The sequence below is a fragment of the Heptranchias perlo genome, chromosome 39, assembly GCF_035084215.1.
Source record: "Heptranchias perlo isolate sHepPer1 chromosome 39, sHepPer1.hap1, whole genome shotgun sequence".
Taxonomy (NCBI): Eukaryota; Metazoa; Chordata; class Chondrichthyes; order Hexanchiformes; family Hexanchidae; genus Heptranchias; species Heptranchias perlo.
The window spans coordinates 16,068,827-16,078,793 of NC_090363.1; the positions used below are offsets into that span (position 1 = coordinate 16,068,827).

A 9,967-nucleotide genomic window follows, 5' to 3' on the forward strand; every position below is an offset into this window, starting at 1 on the left:
TACGAATAATATAAAAACAAAACTATGAAATTGTTTGAAGGAAAATCACCTTGATATGCTTATGCGGATCAAATCTCTTCTGTCACGTGGTAGAGAAGTAAAGCTGGACAAAATATATAAACACTGGAAGAGAGGGAGGGACAAAAACGAAAAACATCCGAATCAGAGACAGTCACCCTATTCTTCTCCATCATCTGGCCTGTCATCTAAAGACACTGGGTCTCAATCAGGATTTCCCCATTCCTCTGGTGACAGTGTTTATTCCGAAATTTCTATAACCAATTTTGCTGAATTAAAAATCCTTGACAGCTCGCCTTGTTACAATTATCCATTATTTCATAAATTTGTTTTGTTTGTTATATACCCTGAATAATCATTTGTAAAAATATGTTCTACTCAATGTTGTGATCTTTAGTTGCAGTGGCGGTCATAGCCTTCATATCGGTCCACAAACACAAATTCTTTCCGCACATGGAGAAAATATCATAGAGGGAACATTGGCTGGAACCCAAGGAGGGGCAAAAAGGTTCAGAAGGAATTTTGTGCATTTGTCAAGGATGACATTTATAAACAGAGATGTGGATTCGTCTGAAACACTGAAGAAGCATAATTGCTTCCCATGTAATAGATATTCCAGTGCAACCCTCTCCCGGTGTAATAAACATCCCTACTTTCCCACGAGGCAGAAAGGTAAGGCAACTAAAGCCAGAGCTTCCTGGATGACAAAAGAGATAGTGAGTAAGATGAAACGGAAAAAAGGGGGCGTATGACAGATGTCAGGTTGATAATACAAGGGAGAACCTGGCAGAATATAGGAAGTTCAGAGGGGAAGTGAAAAATGAAATAAGAAGGGCAAAGAGATTTTATGAGAATAGACTGACGGCCAACATAAAAGGGAATCCAAAAGTCTTCTACAGGCATATAAATAGTAAAAGGGTAGCTAGAGGAGGGTGGGACCGATTAGGGATCATAAAGGAAGGGAGTAGCTAATGTAAGTATAGGTCACTTGGAGGATGAGACTGGGGAAATAATAACAGAAAACAAGGAAATGGCAGAAGCATTGAACAGATATTTTGTATTTGTCTTCACAGTAGGAGACACTAAAAGCACACCAATAATATTCGATAATCAAGGGGCAAATGGGAGGCAGGATCTAAAAACAATCACTATCACTAGATGAAACGTTTTAAGCAAACTAAGGGGTCTGCAGGCTGACAAATTCCCTGGACCCGATGGCTTGCATCCGAGAGTCTTAAAAGAAGTGGCTACAGAGATAATGGATACGTTGGTAGTAATCTTCGAAAATTCACTAGATCCTGGAAAGGTCCCAGCGGATTGGAAAACGGCAAATGTAATGCCCTTATTCAGGAAAGGAGGGAGACAGAACTCTGGTAACTTTAGGCCAATTAACCTAACCACTGTCATTGGGCAATTTAACCCAGAAAATTGCGAAGTGATATATTTCAGGAGGAAGAACGAGGAGAGGCAATATAAACTAGAGGGCACAACTCGAAAAGGGGTTGATGAACAGGGAGATCTGGGGGTATATGTGCACAAATCGTTGAAGGTGGCAGGGCAGGTTGAGAAAGCGGTTAAAAAGCATATGGGAATCTGGGCTTGATAAATAGAGACATAGAGTACAAAAGTATGGAAGTCATGATGAATCTTATAAAACACTGGTTCGGCCAAAACTGGAGTATTGTGTCCAGTTCTGGGCACCGCTCTTTCGGAAAGATGTTGAAGGCCTTAGAGAGGGTGCAGAAGAGATTTACTAGAATGATTCCAGGGATGAGGGACTTTAGTTATTTGGATAGATTGGAGAAGCTGACGTTGTTCTTCTTTGAACATAGATGGTTGCGAGGAGATTTGATAGAGTCATTCAAACTCATGAAGGGTCTAAACAGATTAGACAGAGATAAACTGTTCCCATTTGCGGAAGGGTCAAGCACCAGCGGACATAGATTTAAGGTAATTGACAAAAGAACCAAAGGTGACATGAGGAAAATCTTTTTCACACAGCAAGTGGTTAGGATCTGGAATGCTCTGCCTGAGGAGATGGTGGAGGCAGATTCAATCATGACTTTCAAAAGGGAACTGGATAAGTACTTGAAAGGAAAAAAAAGTGCAGGAAAAGGCGGGGGAGTTGGTCTAGCTGGATTGCTCTTTCGTAGAGCCAGCATTGTCTCGATGGGCCGAATGGCCTCTTTCCGTGCTGTAGCCTTTCTATGATTCTATGATTCTAATTCTGCAAAATTGGGATGCCCAGTAAACTAGATCTAGGAGCTCAGCTCCAACGATGATTGACAGATGTAGCAAGTTCCCCATTACCCATTTGTTTGAAATCTTGTCAATTGGCCAGTCAGGCGGTGCTGGACATTCCAGTACACCCAGCACATAACAAATATTTTGTACAGGTGCCCTCGAGAGGTATCTTAGGTTGGGGAATGCAACTGCTAAAACTGGTGCCAACATTCTGGAGTATGACTGCAATCAACGCTGGGATAGCACTGCCTCCATACCTGCCTCCGAGGGGCCCTGTTATAGTTACAAGACTCAGCAGGTAAAAGGGAACAATTCACTCCCGTCCGATCCTGTTCGACCTGTGTGTGTCTCAGTGACAGCTCCTGTACACGGGCGGTACACGACGGATAAAAGGGAACGATTCACTCCCGACTGGTATTGAGTCAGCCACTGTATGTGCACAACACACAATGGTAATCAGGGAACGATTCACTCATATCTTTCGGCTTATGTGTCTCTCAGTATGAGCTCCTGTACATGTAGAGCATGCAGCGAGTAAAAGGGACTGATTTACTCCTGACTGGTCCTGTACATTCTGTGTTTGTCTGAGTGCCAGATCCAGTACATGTACAGTGCAGTGGGTAAAGTGGAATGATTCACTCCCGACTGGTATTGCACAGCCCGCGTGTGTCTCAGTGTCAGATCCTGTACATATACAGCAAAGTTTTAATGTTATTCTATACTGGCTCCTTCCAGTAAAAGATGCCTTAATTCTGCCACAATCTGACAGATTAAATCATCCAACTCCATCGTTTGTCACTCCATTTGCGTTAGATTTACACCTAGGCTGTTCGCTTCATCAGACAACTATTTTTTGTCTCTGCTTCATGTATTTCCAAAGAAAGGCACGAACAAAAACAACGAATTAGATGTTTCTTCTTGCACAGTCTGACGGGTCCGCGCAGTTAAAATCATCACTGCCATGGCAACAATGGAATACTTGAAATGGTATAGTTTGGTCAATCTAATTTTAAATCATATTTAACCTTCCTATTTGAAATCATGCAATATAAAACGCACACAAATCTTATTTTGTTACAGAGCCACGGCAAATAAGTCCCATCAAACTCATGCTCACTTTAAAAGAGGCCGCTAATATCAATTCGGAGCGGCAAGCGGAGATCCTTTCCCCATCCTGTTGGCATGGATGTGAAATTGATTAGGAATTAGGAAACAGAAAGTGGGGATAATATGTATGCACTCAAATGGGCAGCTGGCGACTAGTGGTGCCCCCAGGGATCTGTACCGGGGACTCAGCTTTCCACTATATTTATAAATATTTGTAGAGATCCGAATATACAAGTTTGCTGACGATACCAAGGTGGAATCAAAGAAAGGTTACGGCATAGAGGGAGGCCATTCGAACCATCGAGCCTGCTTCGGCTCTCTGCAGGAGCACTTCAGCTGGCCCCACTCCCCCGGTCTTTTCCCGTAGCCCTGTATTTTTTTCTCCTTCAGGAACCTATATAATTCCTTTTTGAAAGCCACAACTGACCCTGCTTCCACCAGCCTTTCAGACAATGCATTCCAGATCCTAACCACTCGTGGCACAGTGGCACAGTAAATAGTGTAGATGTGAGCAGAAAGTTGCAAAGGGACAATGATAGATTAGGTGAGTGTGCAAAACTGGGGCAGATGGAGTTCAATGTGGGAAAGTGTAATGTCGTCCACTTTGGACCTAAGACAGGTAGATCAGAGTATTTTCAAAATGGTGAGAAGCTTGGAATTGTGGAGGAGCAGAGAGATTTTAGGGGTCTAAGTAAGAAATCACTATAAGTCAGAGGATAAGAACAAATCATAATTACAAAAGCTAATGGTATGTTGGCCTTCATCTCAAGGATCTGGAATACAAAGGAGTGGAAATTATTTTACAGTTATATAAAGGTCTCGTTAGACCCCATTTAGAATACTGCGTTCAGTTCTGGGCACCGCACCTCAGGAAGGATATAATGGCCTTGGAGGGAGTGCAGATTCACCAGAACGATAACGGGGTTAAAAGGGTTAAATTATGAGGACAGGTCACATAGACTAGGTTTGTATTCCCTTGAGGATAGAAACATAAATGGTGAACTAATTGAGGTGCTTAAGATGATTAAAGTATTTGAAAGGGTAGATAGAGGTAAACTATGTCTTTGGTGGGGGAGTCCACAACAAGGGGAAGAACCTTAAAATTTGGAGCTAGGTCGTTCACGGTGATGTCAGGAAGCACTTCTTCACACAAAGTGTAGTGGAACTCCAGAACTCTTTGCCCAAAGAGCTGTTCAGGCTAGTTCAATTGAAAATTACAAAACTGAGATTGATGAATTGTTATTCGGTAAGGGTACTAAGGGGTATGGATACAAGGAGGGTAGATGGAGTTAAGGTACAGATCAGCCATGATCTAATTGAATGATCTATTTCTTATGTTCTTATGTTAATGCCGGTACAGGCTCGAGGGACTGAATGGCCTAAATTCATATGATCCTACATAACCCAAGGGAGCTGAGATGAATTATAGTACCTGAATCACGGCCCTGACTGGGATCAGCTTCCTCAGTAACTTTCGTGATGATCTATGGATAGGCCCTTTGAAGAGTTTCTGAAAATAGAATTCAAGTAGCACAAAGTAGCCCAATTAACTTTCATCTACAACATTGGGACCTTTGCCCCCAACCCCCCTCCCCCCCCCCCCATATCCCAACATTTGCTGCTGTAGGAATTGTAATCCCTTTTTGTCACAATTTAACTGTACCTTATCATTATAAAATACATCACACCAAAATCCACCGTTGGACAAATGGCAAAAAATCTCAAAATGTGACGAGTAATAGGGGCCCAGTGCCTTATTTCTAAAATAACTCGGCTTCAGTCGGGGCTACTTGCCCTTTGACCCTAGAGGCGGGTCCCCCTCCAAATTTCGGCCCCTCTGCCGACATGATGTCTCCTTTTAACCCTTCAACTTCTTAAAATTTGACGGCCATAAACTCCCATTGTCCAGCAAACGGCTGTTGAGATCCATATCCACATTCATCTTTCTCATACCTCACACCCGGTACATATCAGACCAGTCCCTGTCTCTTTCACCTCCGCCCAAAGCCGGTTGATGCTGAAATCCAACATCTCAGCATATCGGTGCGGCTGCTCAACTGTACACAGCTGACTGTATCACTTTCCGTATATGTCTGTGAACACTCGTCGATCTCAAATGAACCACGGAGCCTCCTTATTTCGATATTATGTAGAGTGTAATTAAAAAAGCAAAAATACGATTTACCTATAATGTAAATGTTGCTAATCTACCACATATATTCGCATTTGTTTCATCAAATTCCTTGCATGAACCTATACATGAATATCCTCATCCTCGGGAGTCTGTACCATTACTTTAGGGGCAAAGATTTCAAAATGTTTTGTTTCTAAAATAGGATCTAATTAATATGCTAGACGTCTCAGTTTTCAACGTGAAAAGTTATTGCAAAATATCCTACTCCCTGCTCAGTGGGAGGAAGTATGCTCGGCTTAATCTGTTATAATGAATGTCACTACTGCCAATGATTGGGCAATGCTCGTGTGTCACTTGAGATTTCTCTCAGGTATAATAAGGCATACTTTTGAAAGCAGAAGCGTGTCCATAACACCATCAGACATCGACCCTTCTCTCCGAAAATGGGACAGCCGGTAATCATACAGATAGAAAGGATATACTACCCTATTATTGCAATTATTGGTGTTACTGGTAAGCTGCTTCTAATCAGTTAATATTCATCATTGAAAGCGTATGACTGCTCCCACTGTCCTGTAATAATATCTGTTTGTTCTGATGTGCAGACACTATAATTGCCGCCAACAATCAAATAACAGTGAGAAAACTCCAATTTTCCGACATATTCGTAATGTGAAACCTGACGGGCAACACAATTTTGTCTGAAGTTTTAAATTAAACAACTTAGTGGGAATTTCGTCTCCTTTGTAGAGAGGCTTGTACATTTCAGTCCAAGCGAAATATTTGCTTCGCAGCTTGGTTCTGGTTGGTTAATATTGTTGAAAAGTAGAAAATACCCATCAAGACCAGTTGCTGAGATTATCGGAAACCCGGGAAAGCAATGTGAACGGCCAAATTTACTACAGGCGATCGGACGAAACCCCAACCCTCGAAATTCTACGCAGTGCAGTATTGTGGGCGATAAAATCTGTTTTGCTACTGCTATCTTCGGGTTTAGTGAGACAAGGATCAATGATATACGTCAATAATAGAGTTTATTTAAATTGAGGGTAGGTTTTTAAAAAAAAATGTTATTCTGAAAACTAAAGCAACGAAAAATACCGCATCAGACATCAAAACCTGAACATGCAAATGATAATTTGGGACAATTTTTTTTATATGGATTGTGGGTATGCTGTTAGAGATTTTCAATTGTACTTTTGTACGTTTTTCGCTCCCAACGACAAAAATTCCCAATCATACCAGGAGCTTGGACTGTGAGACAAGGACTGATTCCTATTACATTATTCTGCTCAATGTGCAGCTATAAGCACCGTTTTCGTGTTGATCAATGGAGTTTAACGAAAGTTTGAAATATGTAAATATTTTAGGTAGTTGAGGCGTTACTTAATGAAACTGCTGGAGAGTAATAAAGGGCGGGGTGTCGGACCAGCGTTGTCACCCCCCCCACTCCCCCCCCACCCCCGACCCCGATCCCCTGGGTTTTTTGTTCTGCCAGTTAGGTTAAAATTAGGTACAGAGAGACTGTTGAGTGATAAGATAAAGTGTGCATGAATTTTCATACAAATAAACTGTCAACTGATCATCTTCTCAAGATAAGGAGAGTTAGTAATTTAATCTCCTCCTTTTTGCAGCTAATTTGTTGACAATTGTGATTCTCTCCCGTGGAAGTTACGGCCTCTCCAAATGCATCACCCGTTATCTGGTGGCCATGGCAGCGGGGGATCTACTAGTTCTGATATTTGATGTAATACTGTATGAGATTAAAGATGCTTATTTCGCATATTCATTCCTGAATTACACTCCTATTTGTAGTCTCAATCTCGCTCTGATTTTTACATCTATTGATTGTTCTGTCTGGTTAACTGTCGCTTTCACCTTTGATCGATTCATCACCATTTGTTGTCAAAAGTTGCGAACAAAATATAGCACCGAAAAAACTGCGGTTGCGGTTATAGCAGTGGTGTTTTCATTAAGTATATTAGAAAATGTTCCAATCTACTTTGTATTTGAACCTCGGGAAATAATTGACAATGTACCGTGGTCCTGCTATGTAAAATCAAGCTTCTATACCTTACCCATATGGGTAGCATTTTTGTGGTTGGAAACTATTTTAACCCCGTTTGTTCCATTTGTTTTGATTTTACTGCTCAATGCTCTGACCATCAGGCACATTATACTGGCCAATAGAGTGAGGAGGGGACTTCGAGGAAACAACAACAGTGAGAATCATAATGATCCAGAGATGGAGAACCGAAGGAAATCCATCATTTTACTGCTCGCCATATCTAGCAGTTTTATACTGTTATGGACGGTACCTTTCCTATGTTATATATGTGTACAATTTACAGATATTCAATTTATGGTAGGAAATTATAACGACCCTTTCACCATTATGGAACAAACCGGGTACATGCTTCGGACATTAAGTTGCTGCACAAACACGTTTATTTATGCAGCGTCCCAGAGAAAATTCAGAGATGAGCTAAAGAATATGATTAAGCGACCCCTGTCTCTAATAATGTATTCATTTCAGTAAGTTAAATGGCTTCAACTAATTCAAAAAATGGGAATAATTTTAACTTGGGGAAACAGTGCAAAAATGGCAACGAAGTTATGCTAAACCTTTATCAAACACTGGTTAGGCCCCAGCTGGAGTATTGTTTCCAATTCTGTGCAAAACATTTTAGAAAGTATGTCAAAGCCTCAGAGAGGGAGAGGAGGTTTACTAGAATGGTAGTAGGGATGCAATACTTCAGTTATGTGGACAGACTAGAAAAACTGGGCTTGTTCTCCATAGAGCAGAGAGGTTAAAGTAAAGATTTGATAGACGTGTTCAAAATCATGAAAGGTTTTTATAGAGAAAATAATGAGAAACTATTTCCAGTGGCAGAAGGGTCGGTAACCAAAGGACACAGATTTTAGGTAATTTTCAAAAGAACCAGAGGTGACATGAGCAAATTCATTTTTGCGCTGAGAATTGTTCTGATCTGGAATGCACTGACTGAAAGGGTATTGGAAGCAGATTCAATAATAACTTTAAAAAGGAATAAACACTTGATGTGGAAAAATTTGCAGGGCAATGGAGAAAGAACAGGGGAGTGGGAATAATTGGATAGCTCTTTCAAAGAGCCGGCATAGGCACGATGGCCGGACGGCCTCCTTCTGCGCTGCATCATTCTATCATTCTATGATTTTATATCGTATTGACCGCCCATTATGCGCCCGCCTGATTTTTCCTCCGATTAAATTCAATGGAAAGGAATATCAGGCGAGGTGTATCATGGGTGGCTCATTCGGTATCGTCCATTTTACACTATAGCCCAAAGTTAAATTCCCCGGCCCCATTACATCCCTCCAAAATGAACAGAATTTCTTCAGTAATAATGGAATTTGCACACAGGAGTCTCCCGTCCAATTGCTCACACTCGGTGGAAGCATATGAACCAGCGTTGCCTGTTTCTGCGCTCGCCAGCTTCATTTTCTTGTCAATTAAAATGAATAAATTGGGAAGCCCTCTGGCTGAAAACCGCAGCGATACTATTCCAGAATCACATCGGGGATATGTTCGATAAGACGTAATTCAATATCGTCAGGGCTACAGGTTTAATGTGATTGAGGAAGTGATATTTTATTACATGCTATCCTTGTCTTTTGTCGCTGTTTAGGCAAGTAATTCACTGATTCAGTCCATTTCTCCTTGAAAATGGATTCTTTGGTCCTACATTTTACTAGAAGTTCGTTAACTTCAATGTTATTTTGTCCCATACCCCTTTAGCACACAATAAAGTGTTTGAGAGGAGCTAACACGATGCAGGACTGTGTCTGACACGTAGCGATAATGTGGCGGGGCCTGTGGTAGTTGTGAACTTCGGCAGCATTGGGAGGGAGGGATCCATTTTGGTAACATTGGAGGTGGCCTCTAATTTCGCAGAGCTTGTTGGGTGGGAGTCCTGCAGTTTACCTGTAGGGCAGTGGGTGAGCTTATATTTCGCCCAATGGAGGGAGAGTTCTGAAATTTAGTAATGCTGGGACACGATTGTTAGGTTTAGAAGGATCGGATTAAGGATCCAGGATTAAATGGCACCGTTTGTGCAGTAGGTGTGCTGAGGTGTGACAGTACAAAGTGATGGTCCCGGGCTCTGCAGCGCTGCGTAAGCGGTTCTGAGGTTAATTAGTACTGAGGGAGGTCCTTGGGTTCAGGCAGCGGGGGGAATGGAGAGTTGCAGAACTCGGGCGTGAACTGTGTTTTTTGGCCGGGGAGTGCGTGGCAGTGTCTGACTCCATGGATGGGAGTGGGAGGATCCCAGGATCTGACAGCACTTCCGGGGTTGGCTATGAATGGAAGAGAATGGTACCAGAACAAGCGGACCACCAGCTTACCGTCTGGCTCTTGTGTCAGGGACAATACACAACACCTCAGCTCCAAACCAGGAATAGAGAGCTGATGTTATAGTGGCCCTG

The 9,967-nt window shown here is 42.0% G+C and overlaps 1 protein-coding gene across 1 annotated transcript; it reads left to right on the top strand.

Annotated features, from left to right (window-relative positions):
• The first annotated feature begins 5,946 nt into the window (after positions 1-5,946).
• On the top strand, positions 5,947-8,042 carry LOC137305006 (probable G-protein coupled receptor 139). The gene is made up of 2 exons (XM_067973776.1): positions 5,947-6,016; positions 7,138-8,042. Exons 1-2 carry the CDS (start codon positions 5,947-5,949, stop codon positions 8,040-8,042), a joined length of 975 nt encoding a protein of 324 aa, XP_067829877.1.
• The last annotated feature ends 1,925 nt before the right edge of the window (positions 8,043-9,967 follow it).

What these genes read in the sequence shown, in the direction of transcription:
- LOC137305006 (XM_067973776.1), top strand. Translation starts at nt 5,947, where the DNA reads ATGGGACAGCCGGTAATCATACAGATAGAAAGGATATACTACCCTATT. An exon ending in TGCAATTATTGGTGTTACTG is followed by an intron (nt 6,017 to 7,137) that starts GTAAGCTGCTTC and finishes TCCTTTTTGCAG; the next exon opens with CTAATTTGTTGACAATTGTG.